Here is a 21089-nt window from a genome sequence, read left to right as displayed (position 1 = left end):
GAGGGACACGGGAGAGAGGGACACGGGAGAGAGAGGGACACGGGAGAGAGAGGGACACGGGACAGAGGGACACGGGAGAGAGAGGGACACGGGAGAGAGGGACACGGGAGAGAGAGGGACACGGGAGAGAGAGGGACACGGGACAGAGGGACATGGGAGAGAGAGGGACACGGGAGAGAGGGGGACACGGGAGAGAGAGGGACACGGGAGAGAGAGGGACACGGGAGAGAGGGACACGGGAGAGAGGGACACGGGAGAGAGAGGGACACGGGAGAGAGGGACACGGGAGAGAGAGGGACACGGGAGAGAGGGACACGGGAGAGAGACGGACACGGGAGAGAGGGACACGGGAGAGAGAGGGACACGGGAGAGAGGGACACGGGAGAGAGGGACACGGGAGAGAGAGGAACACGGGAGAGAGAGGGACACGGGAGAGAGAGGGACATGGGAGAGAGGGACACGGGAGAGAGAGGGACACGGGAGAGAGGGACACGGGAGAGAGATGGACACGGGAGAGAGGGACACGGGAGAGAGGGACACGGGAGAGAGAGGGACACGGGAGAGAGAGGGACACGGGAGAGAGGGACACGGGAGAGAGGGACAAGGGTGAGAGAGGGACATGGGAGAGAGGGACATGGGAGAGAGAGGGACACGGGAGAGAGAGGGACACGGTAGAGAGAGGGACACGGGAGAGAGGGACACGGGAGAGAGGGACACGGGAGAGAGAGGGACACGGGAGAGAGGGACACGGGAGAGAGGGACACGGGAGAGAGAGACACGGGAGAGAGGGACACGGGAGAGAGAGGGACACGGGAGAGAGGGACACGGGAGAGAGGGACACGGGAGAGAGGGACACGGGAGAGAGAGGGACACGGGTGAGAGAGGGACACGGGAGAGAGAGGGACACGGGAGAGAGGGACACGGGAGAGAGGGACACGGGAGAGAGAGACACGGGTGAGAGAGGGACACGGGAGAGAGAGGGACACGGGAGAGAGGGACACAGGAGAGAGGGACACGGGAGAGAGAGGGACACGGGAGAGAGGGACACGGGAGAGAGGGACACGGGAGAGAGGGACACGGGAGAGAGAGGGACACGGGAGAGAGGGACACGGGAGAGAGGGACACGGGAGAGAGAGGGACACGGGAGAGAGGGACACGGGAGAGAGAGGGACACGGGAGAGAGGGACACGGGAGAGAGAGGGACACGGGAGAGAGGGACACGGGAGAGAGGGACACGGGAGAGAGGGACACGGGTGAGAGAGGGACACGGGAGAGAGAGGGACACGGGAGAGAGGGACACGGGACAGAGAGGGACATGGGAGAGAGGGACACGGGAGAGAGAGGGACACGGGAGAGAGGGACACAGGAGAGAGAGGGACACGGGAGAGAGGGACACGGGAGAGAGAGGGACACGGGAGAGAGAGGGACACGGGAGAGAGGGACACGGGAGAGAGAGGGACACGGGAGAGAGGGACACAGGAGAGAGAGGGACACGGGAGAGAGGGACACGGGAGAGAGAGGGACACGGGAGAGAGAGGGACACGGGAGAGAGAGGGACACGGGAGAGACGGACACGGGAGAGAGAGGGACACGGGAGAGAGAGGGACACGGGAGAGAGAGGGACATGGGAGAGAGGGACACGGGAGAGAGAGGGACACGGGAGAGAGAGGGACACGGGAGAGAGAGGGACATGGGAGAGAGGGACACGGGAGAGAGAGGGACACGGGAGAGAGGGACACGGGAGAGAGAGGGACACGGGAGAGAGGGACACGGGAGAGAGAGGGACACGGGAGAGAGAGGGACACGGGAGAGAGAGGGACATGGGAGAGAGGGACACGGGAGAGAGAGGGACACGGGAGAGAGAGGGACATGGGAGAGAGAGGGACATGGGAGAGAGGGACACGGGAGAGAGAAGGACACGGGAGAGAGAGGGACACGGGAGAGAGAGGGACATGGGAGAGAGGGACACGGGAGAGAGAGGGACACGGGAGAGAGGGACACGGGAGAGAGAGGGACACGGGAGAGAGAGGGACACGGGAGAGAGAGGGACATGGGAGAGAGAGGGACATGGGAGAGAGGGACACGGGAGAGAGAGGGACACGGGAGAGAGAGGGACATGGGAGAGAGGGACACGGGAGAGAGAGGGACACGGGAGAGAGAGGGACACGGGAGAGAGAGGGACATGGGAGAGAGAGGGACATGGGAGAGAGGGACACGGGAGAGAGAGGGACACGGGAGAGAGAGGGACATGGGAGAGAGGGACACGGGAGAGAGAGGGACACGGGAGAGAGGGACACGGGAGAGAGAGGGACACGGGAGAGAGGGACACGGGAGAGAGGGACACGGGAGAGAGAGGGACACGGGAGAGAGGGACACGGGAGAGAGAGGGACACGGGAGAGAGAGGGACACGGGAGAGAGGGACACGGGAGAGAGAGGGACACGGGTGAGAGAGGGACACGGGAGAGAGAGGGACACGGGAGAGAGAGGGACACGGGAGAGAGGGACACGGGAGAGAGGGACACGGGAGAGAGAGGGACACGGGAGAGAGGAACACGGGAGAGAGGGACACGGGAGAGAGGGACACGGGAGAGAGAGGGACACGGGAGAGAGGGACACGGGAGAGAGGGACACGGGAGAGAGAGGGACACGGGAGAGAGGGACACGGGAGAGAGGGACACGGTAGAGAGAGGGACACGGTAGAGAGAGGGACACGGGAGAGAGGGACACGGGAGAGAGAGGGACACGGGAGAGAGAGGGACACGGGAGAGAGAGGGACACGGGAGAGAGGGACACGGGAGAGAGAGGGACACGGGAGAGAGGGACACGGGAGAGAGGGACACGGGAGAGAGAGGGACACGGGAGAGAGAGGGACACGGGAGAGAGAGGGACACGGGAGAGAGGGACATGGGAGAGAGAGGGACACGGGAGAGAGAGGGACACGGGAGAGAGGGACACGGGAGAGAGGGACACGGGAGAGAGAGACACGGGTGAGAGAGGGACACGGGAGAGAGAGGGACATGGGAGAGAGGGACACGGGAGAGAGGGACACGGGAGAGAGAGACACGGGTGAGAAAGGGACACGGGAGAGAGAGGGACACGGGAGAGAGGGACACGGGAGAGAGGGACACGGGAGAGAGAGGGACACGGGAGAGAGGGACACGGGAGAGAGAGGGACACGGGAGAGAGGGACACGGGAGAGAGGGACACGGGAGAGAGAGGGACACGGGAGAGAGGGACACGGGAGAGAGGGACACGGGAGAGAGAGGGACACGGGTGAGAGAGGGACACGGGAGAGAGAGGGACACGGGAGAGAGGGACACGGGAGAGAGGGACACGGGAGAGAGGGACACGGGAGAGAGAGGGACACGGGAGAGAGGGACACGGGAGAGAGGGACACGGGAGAGAGAGGGACACGGGAGAGAGGGACACGGGAGAGAGGGACACGGGAGAGAGAGGGACACGGGTGAGAGAGGGACACGGGAGAGAGAGGGACACGGGAGAGAGGGACACGGGAGAGAGGGACACGGGAGAGAGGGACACGGGAGAGAGAGGGACACGGGAGAGAGGGACACGAGAGAGAGGGACACGGGAGAGAGAGGGACACGGGAGAGAGAGGGACACAGGAGAGAGAGGGACACGGGAGAGAGGGACACGGGAGAGAGAGGGACACGGGAGAGAGAGGGACACGGGTGAGAGAGGGACACAGGAGAGAGAGGGACACGGGAGAGAGGGACACGGGAGAGAGAGGGACACGGGAGAGAGAGGGACACGGGAGAGAGGGACACAGGAGAGAGAGGGACACGGGAGAGAGGGACACGGGAGAGAGAGGGACACGGGTGAGAGAGGGACACGGGAGAGAGAGGGACACGGGAGAGAGGGACATGGGAGAGAGAGGGACACGGGAGAGAGAGGGAACACGGTAGAGAGAGGGACACGGGAGAGAGGGACACGGGGAGAGAGGGACACGGGAGAGAGGGGGACACGGGAGAGAGAGGGACACGGGTGAGAGAGGGACACGGGAGAGAGAGGGACACGGGAGAGAGGGACACGGGAGAGAGGGACACGGGAGAGAGAGACACGGGTGAGAGAGGGACACGGGAGAGAGAGGGACACGGGAGAGAGGGACACGGGAGAGAGGGACACGAGAGAGAGAGGGACACGGGAGAGAGGGACACGGGAGAGAGGGACACGGGAGAGAGGGACACGGGAGAGAGAGGGACACGGGAGAGAGGGACACGGGAGAGAGGGACACGGGAGAGAGAGGGACACGGGAGAGAGAGGGACACGGGAGAGAGAGGGACACGGGAGAGAGGGACACGGGAGAGAAGGACACGGGAGAGAGGGACACGGGAGAGAGAGGGACACGGGAGAGAGGGACACGAGAGAGAGGGACACGGGAGAGAGAGGGACACGGGAGAGAGAGGGACACAGGAGAGAGAGGGACACGGGAGAGAGAGGGACACAGGAGAGAGAGGGACACGGGAGAGAGGGACACAGGAGAGAGAGGGACACGGGAGAGAAGGACACGGGAGAGAGAGGGACACGGGAGAGAGGGACATGGGAGAGAGGGACATGGGAGAGAGAGGGACACGGTAGAGAGAGGGACACGGTAGAGAGAGGGACACGGGAGAGAGGGACACGGGAGAGAGGGACACGGGAGAGAGAGGGACACGGGAGAGAGGGACACGGGAGAGAGGGACACGGGAGAGAGAGACACGGGAGAGAGGGACACGGGAGAGAGAGGGACACGGGAGAGAGGGACACGGGAGAGAGGGACACGGGAGAGAGGGACACGGGAGAGAGAGGGACACGGGTGAGAGAGGGACACGGGAGAGAGAGGGACACGGGAGAGAGGGACACGGGAGAGAGGGACACGGGAGAGAGAGACACGGTGAGAGAGGGACACGGAGAGAGAGGGACACGGAGAGAGGGACACGGGAGAGAGGGACACGGGAGAGAGAGGGACACGGGAGAGAGGGACACGGGAGAGAGGGACACGGGAGAGAGGGACACGGGAGAGAGAGGGACACGGGAGAGAGGGACACGGGAGAGAGGGACACGGGAGAGAGAGGGACACGGGAGAGAGGGACACGGGAGAGAGGGACACGGGAGAGAGAGGGACACGGGAGAGAGAGGGACACGGGAGAGAGGGACACGGGAGAGAGAGGGACACGGGAGAGAGGGACACGGGAGAGAGAGGGACACGGGAGAGAGAGGGACACGGGAGAGAGAGGGACATGGGAGAGAGGGACACGGGAGAGAGAGGGACACGGGAGAGAGAGGGACACGGGAGAGAGAGGGACATGGGAGAGAGGGACACGGGAGAGAGAGGGACACGGGAGAGAGAGGGACACGGGAGAGAGAGGGACATGGGAGAGAGGGACACGGGAGAGAGAGGGACACGGGAGAGAGGGACACGGGAGAGAGAGGGACACGGGAGAGAGAGGGACACGGGAGAGAGAGGGACATGGGAGAGAGAGGGACATGGGAGAGAGGGACACGGGAGAGAGAGGGACACGGGAGAGAGAGGGACATGGGAGAGAGGGACACGGGAGAGAGAGGGACACGGGAGAGAGAGGGACACGGGAGAGAGAGGGACATGGGAGAGAGAGGGACATGGGAGAGAGGGACACGGGAGAGAGAGGGACACGGGAGAGAGAGGGACATGGGAGAGAGGGACACGGGAGAGAGAGGGACACGGGAGAGAGGGACACGGGAGAGAGAGGGACACGGGAGAGAGGGACACGGGAGAGAGAGGGACACGGGAGAGAGAGGGACACGGGAGAGAGGGACACGGGAGAGAGGGACACGGGAGAGAGAGGGACACGGGAGAGAGGGACACGGGAGAGAGAGGGACACGGGAGAGAGAGGGACACGGGAGAGAGGGACACGGGAGAGAGAGGGACACGGGTGAGAGAGGGACACGGGAGAGAGAGGGACACGGGAGAGAGAGGGACACGGGAGAGAGGGACACGGGAGAGAGGGACACGGGAGAGAGAGGGACACGGGAGAGAGGGACACGGGAGAGAGGGACACGGGAGAGAGGGACACGGGAGAGAGAGGGACACGGGAGAGAGGGACACGGGAGAGAGGGACACGGGAGAGAGAGGGACACGGGAGAGAGGGACACGGGAGAGAGGGACACGGGAGAGAGAGGGACACGGTAGAGAGAGGGACACGGGAGAGAGGGACACGGGAGAGAGAGGGACACGGGAGAGAGAGGGACACGGGAGAGAGAGGGACACGGGAGAGAGGGACACGGGAGAGAGAGGGACACGGGAGAGAGGGACACCGGAGAGAGGGACACGGGAGAGAGAGGGACACGGGAGAGAGAGGGACACGGGAGAGAGAGGGACACGGGAGAGAGGGACATGGGAGAGAGAGGGACACGGGAGAGAGAGGGACACGGGAGAGAGGGACACGGGAGAGAGGGACACGGGAGAGAGAGACACGGGTGAGAGAGGGACACGGGAGAGAGAGGGACATGGGAGAGAGGGACACGGGAGAGAGGGACACGGGAGAGAGAGACACGGGTGAGAGAGGGACACGGGAGAGAGAGGGACACGGGAGAGAGGGACACGGGAGAGAGGGACACGGGAGAGAGAGGGACACGGGAGAGAGGGACACGGGAGAGAGGGACACGGGAGAGAGGGACACGGGAGAGAGGGACACGGGAGAGAGAGGGACACGGGAGAGAGGGACACGGGAGAGAGGGACACGGGAGAGAGAGGGACACGGGAGAGAGGGACACGGGAGAGAGGGACACGGGAGAGAGAGGGACACGGGTGAGAGAGGGACACGGGAGAGAGAGGGACACGGGAGAGAGGGACACGGGAGAGAGGGACACGGGAGAGAGGGACACGGGAGAGAGAGGGACACGGGAGAGAGGGACACGAGAGAGAGGGACACGGGAGAGAGAGGGACACGGGAGAGAGAGGGACACAGGAGAGAGAGGGACACGGGAGAGAGGGACATGGGAGAGAGGGACACAGGAGAGAGAGGGACACGGGTGAGAGAGGGACACAGGAGAGAGAGGGACACGGGAGAGAGGGACACGGGAGAGAGAGGGACACGGGAGAGAGAGGGACACGGGAGAGAGGGACACAGGAGAGAGAGGGACACGGGAGAGAGGGACACGGGAGAGAGAGGGACACGGGTGAGAGAGGGACACGGGAGAGAGAGGGACACGGGAGAGAGGGACATGGGAGAGAGAGGGACACGGGAGAGAGAGGGACACGGTAGAGAGAGGGACACGGGAGAGAGGGACACGGGAGAGAGGGACACGGGAGAGAGGGGGACACGGGAGAGAGAGGGACACGGGTGAGAGAGGGACACGGGAGAGAGAGGGACACGGGAGAGAGGGACACGGGAGAGAGGGACACGGGAGAGAGAGACACGGGTGAGAGAGGGACACGGGAGAGAGAGGGACACGGGAGAGAGGGACACGGGAGAGAGGGACACGAGAGAGAGAGGGACACGGGAGAGAGGGACACGGGAGAGAGGGACACGGGAGAGAGGGACACGGGAGAGAGAGGGACACGGGAGAGAGGGACACGGGAGAGAGGGACACGGGAGAGAGAGGGACACGGGAGAGAGAGGGACACGGGAGAGAGGGACACGAGAGAGAGGGACACGGGAGAGAGGGACACGGGAGAGAGAGGGACACGGGAGAGAGGGACACGAGAGAGAGGGACACGGGAGAGAGAGGGACACGGGGGAGAGAGGGACACGGGAGAGAGAGGGACACAGGAGAGAGAGGGACACGGGAGAGAGAGGGACACAGGAGAGAGAGGGACACGGGAGAGAGGGACACAGGAGAGAGAGGGACACGGGAGAGAAGGACACGGGAGAGAGAGGGACACGGGAGAGAGGGACATGGGAGAGAGGGACATGGGAGAGAGAGGGACACGGGAGAGAGAGGGACACGGTAGAGAGAGGGACACGGGAGAGAGGGACACGGGAGAGAGGGACACGGGAGAGAGAGGGACACGGGAGAGAGGGACACGGGAGAGAGGGACACGGGGGAGAGAGAGACACGGGAGAGAGGGACACGGGAGAGAGAGGGACACGGGAGAGAGGGACACGGGAGAGAGGGACACGGGAGAGAGAGGGACACGGGTGAGAGAGGGACACGGGAGAGAGAGGGACACGGGAGAGAGGGACACGGGAGAGAGGGACACGGGAGAGAGAGACACGGGTGAGAGAGGGACACGGGAGAGAGAGGGACACGGGAGAGAGGGACACGGGAGAGAGGGACACGGGAGAGAGAGGGACACGGGAGAGAGGGACACGGGAGAGAGGGACACGGGAGAGAGGGACACGGGAGAGAGAGGGACACGGGAGAGAGGGACACGGGAGAGAGGGACACGGGAGAGAGAGGGACACGGGAGAGAGGGACACGGGAGAGAGGGACACGGGAGAGAGAGGGACACGGGAGAGAGGGACACGAGAGAGAGGGACACGGGAGAGAGAGGGACACGGGAGAGAGAGGGACACAGGAGAGAGAGGGACACGGGAGAGAGGGACACAGGAGAGAGAGGGACACAGGAGAGAGAGGGACACGGGTGAGAGAGGGACACAGGAGGGAGAGGGACACGGGAGAGAGGGACACGGGAGAGAGAGGGACACGGGAGAGAGAGGGACACGGGAGAGAGGGACACAGGAGAGAGAGGGACACGGGAGAGAGGGACACGGGAGAGAGAGGGACACGGGAGAGAGGGACACGGGAGAGAGAGGGACACGGGAGAGAGAGGGACACGGGACAGAGGGACACGGGAGAGAGAGGGACACGGGAGAGAGGGACATGGGAGAGAGAGGGACACGGGAGAGAGAGGGACACGGGACAGAGGGACACGGGAGAGAGGGACACGGGAGAGAGGGGGACACGGGAGAGAGAGGGACACGGGAGAGAGAGGGACACGGGAGAGAGGGACACGGGAGAGAGAGGAACACGGGAGAGAGAGGGACACGGGAGAGAGGGACACGGGAGAGAGAGGGACACGGGAGAGAGGGACACGGGAGAGAGACGGACACGGGAGAGAGGGACACGGGAGAGAGAGGGACACGGGAGAGATGGACACGGGAGAGAGGGACACGGGAGAGAGGGACACGGGAGAGAGAGGAACACGGGAGAGAGAGGGACACGGGAGAGAGAGGGACATGGGAGAGAGGGACACGGGAGAGAGAGGGACACGGGAGAGAGGGACACGGGAGAGAGAGGAACACGGGAGAGAGAGGGACACGGGAGAGAGGGACACGGGAGAGAGGGACACGGGAGAGAGAGGGACACGGGAGAGAGAGGGACACGGGAGAGAGGGACACAGGAGAGAGAGGGACATGGGAGAGAGGGACATGGGAGAGAGAGGGACACGGGAGAGAGAGGGACACGGGAGAGAGAGGGACATGGGAGAGAGGGACATGGGAGAGAGAGGGACACGGGAGAGAGAGGGACACGGGAGAGAGGGACACGGGAGAGAGAGGGACACGGGAGAGAGAGGGACACGGGAGAGAGGGACACGGGAGAGAGGGACACGGGAGAGAGAGGGACACGGGAGAGAGAGGGACACGGGAGAGAGGGACACAGGAGAGAGAGGGACATGGGAGAGAGGGACATGGGAGAGAGAGGGACACGGGAGAGAGAGGGACACGGGAGAGAGAGGGACACGGGAGAGAGGGACACGGGAGAGGGGGACACGGGAGAGAGGGGGACACGGGAGAGAGAGGGACACGGGTGAGAGAGGGACACGGGAGAGAGAGGGACGGGAGAGAGAGGGACACGGGAGAGAGAGGGACACGGGAGAGAGAGGGACACGGGAGAGAGGGACACGGGAGAGAGGGACACGGGAGAGAGGGACACGGGTGAGAGAGGGACACGGGAGAGAGAGGGACACGGGAGAGAGGGACACGGGAGAGAGGGACACGGGAGAGAGGGACACGGGAGAGAGAGGGACACGGGTGAGAGAGGGACACGGGAGAGAGAGGGACACGGGAGAGAGGGACACGGGAGAGAGGGACACGGGAGAGAGGGACACGGGAGAGAGAGGGACACGGGAGAGAGGGACACGGGAGAGAGGGACACGGGAGAGAGGGACACAGGAGAGAGAGGGACACGGGAGAGAGGGACACGGGAGAGAGGGACACGGGAGAGAGGGACACGGGAGAGAGAGGGACACGGGTGAGAGAGGGACACGGGAGAGAGAGGGACACGGGAGAGAGGGACACGGGAGAGAGGGACACGGGAGAGAGGGACACGGGAGAGAGAGGGACACGGGAGAGAGGGACACGGGAGAGAGGGACACGGGAGAGAGGGACACAGGAGAGAGAGGGACACGGGAGAGAGGGACACGGGAGAGAGGGACACGGGAGAGAGAGGGACACGGGTGAGAGAGGGACACGGGAGAGAGAGGGACACGGGAGAGAGGGACACGGGAGAGAGGGACACGGGAGAGAGAGGGACACGGGAGAGAGGGACACGGGAGAGAGGGACACGGGAGAGAGAGGGACACGGGTGAGAGAGGGACACGGGAGAGAGAGGGACACGGGAGAGAGGGACACGGGAGAGAGGGACACGGGAGAGAGAGGGACACGGGAGAGAGGGACACGAGAGAGAGGGACACGGGAGAGAGAGGGACACGGGAGAGAGAGGGACACGGGAGAGAGAGGGACACGGGAGAGAGGGACACGGGAGAGAGAGGGACACGGGAGAGAGAGGGACACGGGAGAGAGAGGGACACGGGAGAGAGGGACACGGGAGAGAGAGGGACACGGGAGAGAGGGACACGGGAGAGAGAGGGACACGGGAGAGAGAGGGACACGGGAGAGAGAGGGACACGGGAGAGAGGGACACGGGAGAGAGAGGGACACGGGAGAGAGGGACACGGGAGAGAGGGACACGGGAGAGAGGGACACGGGAGAGAGAGGGACACGGGAGAGAGGGACACGAGAGAGAGGGACACGGGAGAGAGAGGGACACGGGAGAGAGAGGGACACGGGAGAGAGGGACACGGGAGAGAGGGGGACACGGGAGAGAGAGGGACACGGGAGAGAGAGGGTCACGGGAGAGAGGGACACGGGAGAGAGGGGGACACGGGAGAGAGGGACACGGGAGAGAGAGGGACACGGGAGAGAGGGACACGGGAGAGAGGGGGACACGGGAGAGAGAGGGACACGGGAGAGAGAGGGACACGGGAGAGAGAGGGACACGGGAGAGAGGGACACGGGAGAGAGAGGGACACGGGAGAGAGGGACACGGGAGAGAGAGGGACACGGGAGAGAGGGACACAGGAGAGAGAGGGACACGGGAGAGAGGGACACGGGAGAGAGAGGGACACGGGAGAGAGGGACACGGGAGAGAGGGACACGGGAGAGAGGGACACGGGAGAGAGAGGAACACGGGAGAGAGAGGAACACGGGAGAGAGAGGGACATGGGAGAGAGGGACACGGGAGAGAGAGGGACACGGGAGAGAGGGACACGGGAGAGAGAGGGACACGGGAGAGAGGGACACGGGAGAGAGGGACACGGGAGAGAGAGGGACACGGGAGAGAGAGGGACACGGGAGAGAGGGACACGGGAGAGAGAGGGACACGGGAGAGAGGGACACGGGAGAGAGGGACACGGGAGAGAGGGACACGGGAGAGAGAGGGACACGGGAGAGAGAGGGACACGGGAGAGAGAGGGACACGGGAGAGAGGGACACGGGAGAGAGGGACACGGGGGAGAGAGGGACACGGGAGAGAGGGACACGGGGGAGAGAGGGACACGGGAGAGAGGGACACGGGAGAGAGAGGGACATGGGAGAGAGGGACACGGGAGAGAGGGACACGGGGGAGAGAGGGACACGGGAGAGAGAGGGACACGGGAGAGAGAGGGACACGGGAGAGAGGGACACGGGAGAGAGGGACACGGGAGAGAGGGACACGGGAGAGAGAGGGACACGGGTGAGCCCCGGTCTCTCACCCAACCAGAATTCCCCGCTCAGGTTCCCGAAGCCTCGCTCGTACTCTTCCCACCCGCGCCAGAAATCCGTGCCCCCGTCCTGGCGCCGCTGGAACACCTTTGGGGGGGGGGGGGGATGTCAGGACCAGCCCCATTGAGGTGCCCTCAGACCCCATGGGGATTCCCAGGGCACCCCCATTGCTCCCCTGACCTCAGCCCTCCCCAATGTCCCCCCCAACCCCTCCCAGTGACCCCCAAAACCCCCTTTTATAACCCATAAACTTCCTCTATCCCCCCATAGCCCGTCCCCACAGAACGCCCACAGCCCCTCCTCGTGCCCTCCCTTTGCCCTCCCGACCCCTCTGATGCCCCCCCGAGGCCCCCATTTGCCCCACAGCCCCCCCATAGCTCCCTATGGGAGCCCCGCGGTGCCCACCAGCCACCCGCCGCCGTCCGTGTCCATGTCGCAGAAGACGCGCAGGGGCCTCGCGGGGTCCCCCCCGAGGAAGATGAGGGCCTCGCGCGAAGGCCCCGGCCCATTGAGCTGCTCCTCGGCGCAGTCCCGGGGGTGCGGGTGGGGAAGGGGGGCTGGGGGACACGGGGGGGGGGGTGACACCAGGACCCCCACTCAAGGGCTCAACCCAACAAGACCCCAACGTCGAGGAACCCAGCAGCTCCCACTCAAGGACTTGGGGGTCCCGGTGCCCCCCAGGAAAGGACCCAATATCCCCCCATCAGCCAAGGGTCCAGGTGCCCCCACCCTAGGACCTGGGTGGTCAGGGACCCGCACCCAAGGACTCAGCCTCCCACATAACCCAATGACCCAACATCCCCCATCACCCAATGACCATGGGTCCGGGTGCCCCCCACCCAATGACCCAACATCCCCCATCACCCAATGGCCATGGGTCCGGGTGCCCCCCACCCAATGACCCAACATCCCCCATCACCCAATGACCATGGGTCCGGGTGCCCCCCACCCAATGACCCAACATCCCCCATCACCCAATGACCATGGGTCCGGGTGCCCCCCACCCAATGACCCAACATCCCCCATCACCCAATGGCCATGGGTCTGGGTGCCCCCCACCCAATGACCCAACATCCCCCATCACCCAATGACCATGGGTCTGGGTGCCCCCCACCCAATGACCCAACATCCCCCATCACCCAATGACCATGGGTCCGGGTGCCCCCCACCCAATGACCCAACATCCCCCATCACCCAATGACCATGGGTCCGGGTGCCCCCTACAAGGACTTGGGCCCAGCTCACGAGTGTCAAAGGTGGTCTCCAGGAGGATGGGGGGGGCGTCTTCTCCCCAGCCCCGTAGCTGCACCCCATAGCGCCCCGCGGGCTCCAGGCCCCACAGCTCATGGGACGTTGCCTCAGGGGGGAGCTGCAGTGTCTAAGGGGGTAAAGGGGAGGGGTGAGGTGCCCCAAGGGGGGATTGAGGTGTCCCAAGCAGGTACTAGGGGGCCCCAGAAGAGATATTGGGGTGCTTGGGGAGATATTGGTCACCCAAGGGGTTGTTGGGGTCACACAGGGAATGGTGGGGTCCCCAAAGGGGTTCTGGGGTGCTCTGGGGGGGTCGTTACCTGCTGGGGTCCTCCAGGGGGGCCATAGACAAGGTCGTAGCCGCCAGGGGGAGCGCTGGGGGGGTCCCAATGCAGGCGGGCGCTGCGGGGCCACACCGTTCCCACCCAGAGGGTCCCTGGGGCGCCTGTGGAGGGGCCTGGTGGTGACTGTGGCCAAGGGGCAACCGTGGCACCTGCCAAGCAGCCTCGGGACCCCCAAGCACAGACCCACCAAGGGCAAACCGGGAGGGACCCGAGAGAGCGTCACCCAAATTCAAGCATCCGGGGGTTCAACCATGAACTGGGCAAGCATCCAACAGCGCAAGCATCAACCCTCCAACAGCCCGGCCACACACCCGTAAGCGGTGCAGCCACTCAATCATCCCTCCAGCTGTGAAAGCACCCACACATCGTTACAGCCATAAAACCATCTGTAAAAAACAACCAGCCAGCCAGCCAAAATTTCATCATCCATCCACAATCCGTCCATCCATCCATCCATCCTCCATCCACAATCCCTCCATCCATCCATCCATCCATCATCCATCCATCTATCCATCCATCCATCATCCATCCATCCATCCACAATCCCTCCATCCATCCATCCATCCATCCAAACATCCTCCATCCTCCATCCATCAATCTTCCATTATCCATCCATCATACACCCATCTATCCTTCCATCTATTCATCCATCCACCAACCATACATATGTCTGTCCATCCATACATCCTTCAATAAATCCATCCATCTATTCATCCATCCATCCATCCATCCATCCATTTATCCATCCATCCATCCTCAACTACCCCTCCATCCTTCCAAGCTATCACGCCCCCATCCTCCCATTGACCTCAAATCCCCACCCACCACCTTTCCTCCATTGACCAAGGCACAAGCACGGGCCCTGCCCAAGCTTCTCTCCACTACAAACGCGGTTCAGCGGGGCTGGTGCCAGAGCCCCCTCACCTGTGACAGTGTCGGTGGAGACGGGGCCCAGGCGTGTGCGACCCCACAGCCCGTACAGGTTGAACTTGTAGCGGCGGGACGGGGACAGCCCCGGCACCGTCAGCGTGCGGGAACCCCCGTCCACGGGCAGCACCTGGGGCTGGCCTTGTGCATCGCGGTACTGCAGCGTGAAGGAGTCAAAGGTGCCCTCGGGGACGCTCCACTCCAGCTGCACCGAGTCAGAGGTGACGTGAGGGGCCCTCAGCTCGCCCAGGAGGGGCTTGGTTGGTGCCTTCTCCTGTGGAGCTGGGGCTGCAATGAAGAGGACACAGAGCAGGAGATAAACATCAATCCACTGCTTTAATGACTGATCCAACATTCCTCTAAGCCTCCATCCATCCATCCATCCATCCATCCATTCACCAATCCATCCATCCATCATCCATCCATTATCCATCCATCCATCCCTCACTTTCTCCATCCATCCCACCATCCCTGTATGATCCCAGGCACCCATCCATCCCCCACTCAGCACCCAAGAGACATTCAAACTTATCCAGAGGCCCAAGGCACCAGCACGGGCTCTGCCCCAGCAACCTCCCCACCTCAAACCCAGCACCCAAAGGGGCGAAAGACAGACTCAGCAAAACCCTAATAACCTGTGATAGTGTCGAGGGAGACAGGGCCCAGGCGTTTCTGCCCAATCACCCCATAAAGGTAGAAGTTGTAGCGCTGGGAAGGGGACAGCCCAGGGACTGTCACTCTGCGGGACCCCCCGTCCAAGAGCAGAGACTCAGGCTGGCCTTGTGCATCGCGGTACTGCAGCGTGAAGGAGTCAAAGGTGCCCTCGGGGACGCTCCACTCCAGCTGCACCGAGTCAGAGGTGACGTGAGGGGCCCTCAGCTCGCCCAGCACTGGCTTTGGTGATGGTTCCTCCTCCTGTGGAGCTGGGGCTGCAATAGAGAGGCCACAATGAGGGGCACGAGCATCAGCGTTTGCATCCATCTCTCCATCCTGCCATCCTTCCATCCATTATTTATCCTCCCTTTAATCTTTCCTTCCAGCCATGCATTTATGAAGTCCTATCAAGTGCTCAATACAGGATCAGCGACATACTCCAACACCCACCATCTGACAGTTCATCCGTTCACATATCTACACATCCATCCAACCCTCAGTGCATCCCATTGGGATACAGCTCTCCAGGATTCCATATTGAAAGCGTAATTCTATCAATCCATCTACTCATAAATCCAAACACATGCATTCATGCGTCCATTCATTCATTCATCCATCCATCCATCCGTCCACCCGTCCGTCCCACAGGCAGGCATGCTGCTCTAAAGACCTTACAACCACTCAATACATGAGCAGGCACGAACTCCACCATCCGCCTTCTGTAAATTCAGTCACTGATTCAGCACAGTCAAACCTGGCATGAAGACTTTCAGGGTCTATCAGCCATTCATCAATCCAAGCGTCCATTGCTGCATCCATTCATCCATTCATCCCTCCATGCATTCCACCAGCATCCAGCTCACCAGGCGTTTAACAAAAATGGTTTTTGTCTATACATCCTTCTACTCATAAATTCTTTCTTCCATCCAACCATGCCTCCCTCCCTCCATCCACCCATCCATGCACCCATCCTTCCATTCATCCATCCATCCATCCATCCATTCCTCCACTGACACATCCGTTCATCAGTCAATCCGTCCATCATTCATCCATTCACTATCAATCTATTGATGCATCCATCCATCCATCCATCCATCCATTTATCCATCCATCCTCAACTACCCCTCCATCCTTCCAAGCTATCACGCCCCCATCCTCCCATTGACCCCAAATCCCCACCCACCACCTTTCCTCCATTGACCAAGGCACAAGCACAGGCCCTGCCCAAGCTTCTCTCCACTACAAACGCGGTTCAGCGGGGCTGGTGCCAGAGCCCCCTCACCTGTGACAGTGTCGGTGGAGACGGGGCCCAGGCGTGTGCGACCCCACAGCCCGTACAGGTTGAACTTGTAGCGGCGGGACGGGGACAGCCCCGGCACCGTCAGCGTGCGGGAACCCCCGTCCACGGGCAGCACCTGGGGCTGGCCTTGTGCATCGCGGTACTGCAGCGTGAAGGAGTCAAAGGTGCCCTCGGGGACGCTCCACTCCAGCTGCACCGAGTCAGAGGTGACGTGAGGGGCCCTCAGCTCGCCCAGCACTGGCTTTGGTGATGGTTCCTCCTCCTGTGGAGCTGGGGCTGCAATGGAGAGGCCACAGTGAAGGGCAGGAACATCTATATGCGCATCCATCTCTCCATGCATCCATCCATCTAGTCATACATTCATCCATTCATTCATGCATCCATCCACACATTCATGCATCATCCATACATTATTCATCCTCCCTTCCATCTTTCATTCCAACCCTGCACTTCTAGAGTCCTATCAAGAGCCCAATACGGGATCAGTAATGTACTCAAACATCTACTATCTGACCACACATCTATTGATGGATCTATTCATCAACGCAATCCTCAATGCTTCTCATTGAGATAATGCTCTCCTGGCATTCCATATTTCATGGATCATTCCATCCATCCATCTACTCATCATTCCAAATTTATCCATCCAACCATCCATCCATCCATCCATCCATCCATCCATCCATCCACATAACCAGTCATCTGTCAGTCCGTCCATCCTACCATTCATGAATCCATCAATCTATTCATCCATCCATCCATCCATCCATCCATTTATCCATCCATCCTCAACTACCCCTCCATCCTTCCAAGCTATCACGCCCCCATCCTCCCATTGACCCCAAATCCCCACCCACCACCTTTCCTCCATTGACCAAGGCACAAGCACGGGCCCTGCCCAAGCTTCTCTCCACTACAAACGCGGTTCAGCGGGGCTGGTGCCAGAGCCCCCTCACCTGTGACAGTGTCGGTGGAGACGGGGCCCAGGCGTGTGTGACCCCACAGCCCGTACAGGTTGAACTTGTAGCGGCGGGACGGGGACAGCCCCGGCACCGTCAGCGTGCGGGAACCCCCGTCCACGGGCAGCACCTGGGGCTGGCCTTGTGCATCGCGGTACTGCAGCGTGAAGGAGTCAAAGGTGCCCTCGGGGACGCTCCACTCCAGCTGCACCGAGTCAGAGGTGACGTGAGGGGCCCTCAGCTCGCCCAGCACTGGCTTTGGTGATGGTTCCTCCTCCTGTGGAGCTGGGGCTGCAATGGAGAGGCCACAGTGAAGGGCAGGAACATCTATATGCGCATCCATCTCTCCATGCATCCATCCATCTAGTCATACATTCATCCATTCATTCATGCATCCATCCACACATTCATGCATCATCCATACATTATTCATCCTCCCTTCCATCTTTCATTCCAACCCTGCACTTCTAGAGTCCTATCAAGAGCCCAATACGGGATCAGTAATGTACTCAAACATCTACTATCTGACCACACATCTATTGATGGATCTATTCATCAACGCAATCCTCAATGCTTCTCATTGAGATAATGCTCTCCTGGCATTCCATATTTCATGGATCATTCCATCCATCCATCTACTCATCATTCCAAATTTATCCATCCAACCATCCATCCATCCATCCATCCATCCATCCATCCATCCACATAACCAGTCATCTGTCAGTCCGTCCATCCTACCATTCATGAATCCATCAATCTATTCATCCATCCATCCATCCATCCATCCATTTATCCATCCATCCTCAACTACCCCTCCATCCTTCCAAGCTATCACGCCCCCATCCTCCCATTGACCCCAAATCCCCACCCACCACCTTTCCTCCATTGACAAAGGCACAAGCACGGGCCCTGCCCAAGCTTCTCTCCACTACAAACGCGGTTCAGCGGGGCTGGTGCCAGAGCCCCCTCACCTGTGACAGTGTCGGTGGAGACGGGGCCCAGGCGTGTGCGACCCCACAGCCCGTACAGGTTGAACTTGTAGCGGCGGGACGGGGACAGCCCCGGCACCGTCAGCGTGCGGGAACCCCCGTCCACGGGCAGCACCTGGGGCTGGCCTTGTGCATCGCGGTACTGCAGCGTGAAGGAGTCAAAGGTGCCCTCGGGGACGCTCCACTCCAGCTGCACCGAGTCAGAGGTGACGTGAGGGGCCCTCAGCTCGCCCAGCACTGGCTTTGGTGATGGTTCCTCCTCCTGTGGAGCTGGGGCTGCAATGGAGAGGCCACAGTGAAGGGCAGGAACATCTTCATGACCATCCATCCATCCATCCAGGTAGCCAGCCAGCCACCCTATCAGGCAGCACTGCTGCTCTACGGACCGTGCTACCACTCCTCCATGGTCACACACAAACTAGACCATCCACCTTCTGTACATTCAGTCACTGATTCAGCACAGTCAAATCTTGACTCCAAGACGTTCAGGGCTCGTGAACCAAACCAGCCACTGTTGAACCCATTCATCCCTTCAGCGGTTCACGGATTCATTAGCATCCAGCTCTCCAGGCATTCAACGAGCCATATTTCTATTTATTCATCCATCTACTCATAAATCATTTCTTCCAACAATCCATCCATGCACCCATTCATCAACCATCCCTCCATCCATCCATCCCTCCATCCACCCATCCTTCCATCCATCTCCCAAGAGAATCATAGAATCATGGAATTGTGAGGGTTGGAATTGCAATCCCTAAACCACCCACCCAACACTTGATCCTTGCAGGCAACATCCCATCACCAAACTCTTCACAGCACCCAAGAGATGTTCTCATTTCCCACCAAGGCCTGGGCCCTGTCCCAGCTCCTGCCCCGCTGCCAAGCCAGTGCCCAAAGGGGCCATGGCTGGTGCCAGAGCCCCCTCACCTGTGACAGTGTCGGTGGAGACGGGGCCCAGGCGTGTGCGACCCCACAGCCCGTACAGGTTGAACTTGTAGCGGCGGGACGGGGACAGCCCCGGCACCGTCAGCGTGCGGGAACCCCCGTCCACGGGCAGCACCTGGGGCTGGCCTTGTGCATCGCGGTACTGCAGCGTGAAGGAGTCAAAGGTGCCCTCGGGGACGCTCCACTCCAGCTGCACCGAGTCAGAGGTGACGTGAGGGGCCCTCAGCTCGCCCAGCACTGGCTTTGGTGATGGTTCCTCCTCCTGTGGAGCTGGGGCTGCAATGGAGAGGCCACAGTGAAGGGCAGGAACATCTATATGCGCATCCATCTCTCCATGCATCCATCCATCTAGTCATACATTCATCCATTCATTCATGCATCCATCCACACATTCATGCATCATCCATACATTATTCATCCTCCCTTCCATCTTTCATTCCAACCCTGCACTTCTAGAGTCCTATCAAGAGCCCAATACGGGATCAGTAATGTACTCAAACATCTACTATCTGACCACACATCTATTGATGGATCTATTCATCAACGCAATCCTCAATGCTTCTCATTGAGATAATGCTCTCCTGGCATTCCATATTTCATGGATCATTCCATCCATCCATCTACTCATCATTCCAAATTTATCCATCCAACCATCCATCCATCCATCCATCCATCCATCCATCCATCCACATAACCAGTCATCTGTCAGTCCGTCCATCCTACCATTCATGAATCCATCAATCTATTCATCCATCCATCCCTCCATCCATCCATTTATCCATCCATCCTCAACTACCCCTCCATCCTTCCAAGCTATCACGCCCCCATCCTCCCATTGACCCCAAATCCCCACCCACCACCTTTCCTCCATTGACCAAGGCACAAGCACGGGCCCTGCCCAAGCTTCTCTCCACTACAAACGCGGTTCAGCGGGGCTGGTGCCAGAGCCCCCTCACCTGTGACAGTGTCGGTGGAGACGGGGCCCAGGCGTGTGCGACCCCACAGCCCGTACAGGTTGAACTTGTAGCGGCGGGACGGGGACAGCCCCGGCACCGTCAGCGTGCGGGAACCCCCGTCCACGGGCAGCACCTGGGGCTGGCCTTGTGCATCGCGGTACTGCAGCGTGAAGGAGTCAAAGGTGCCCTCGGGGACGCTCCACTCCAGCTGCACCGAGTCAGAGGTGACGTGAGGGGCCCTCAGCTCGCCCAGCACTGGCTTTGGTGATGGTTCCTCCTCCTGTGGAGCTGGGGCTGCAATGGAGAGGCCACAGTGAAGGGCAGGAACATCTTCATGACCATCCATCCATCCATCCAGGTAGCCAGCCAGCCATCCTATCAGGCAGCACTGCTGCTCTACGGACCGTGCTACCACTCCTCCATGGTCACACATAAACTAGACCATCCACCTTCTGTACATTCAGTCACTGATTCAGCACAGTCAAATCTTGACTCCAAGACGTTCAGGGCTCGTGAACCAAACCAGCCACTGTTGAACCAATTCATCCCTTCAGCGGTTCACGGATTCATTAGCATCCAGCTCTCCAGGCATTCAACGAGCCATATTTCTATTTATTCATCCATCTACTCATAAATCATTTCTTCCAACAATCCATCCATGCACCCATTCATCAACCATCCCTCCATCCATCCATCCCTCCATCCACCCATCCTTCCATCCATCTCCCAAGAGAATCATAGAATCATGGAATTGTGAGGGTTGGAATTGCAATCCCTAAACCACCCACCCAACACT

The 21089-nt window shown here is 61.2% G+C and overlaps 1 protein-coding gene across 1 annotated transcript in view; it reads right to left on the bottom strand.

Moving 5' to 3' along the window:
* Nucleotides 1-21089, bottom strand: part of TNXB (tenascin XB) — a gene marked incomplete at both ends in the record, with an annotated part of 56073 nt that overhangs the window by 11296 nt on the left and 23688 nt on the right. Inside the window, 7 exon segments of the mRNA XM_080636297.1 lie at nucleotides 11959-12055; nucleotides 12374-12564; nucleotides 13163-13346; nucleotides 13537-13661; nucleotides 18372-18665; nucleotides 19320-19613; nucleotides 20294-20581. Coding sequence (XP_080492423.1) covers nucleotides 11959-12055; nucleotides 12374-12564; nucleotides 13163-13346; nucleotides 13537-13661; nucleotides 18372-18665; nucleotides 19320-19613; nucleotides 20294-20581 — 1473 coding nt within the window.

The sequence above is a fragment of the Psittacula echo genome (assembly GCF_963264785.1).
Source record: "Psittacula echo genome assembly, chromosome: 31".
In the NCBI taxonomy this organism is placed as follows: domain Eukaryota; kingdom Metazoa; phylum Chordata; class Aves; order Psittaciformes; family Psittacidae; genus Psittacula; species Psittacula echo.
This window is presented reverse-complemented; position numbering and strand designations above follow the sequence as displayed.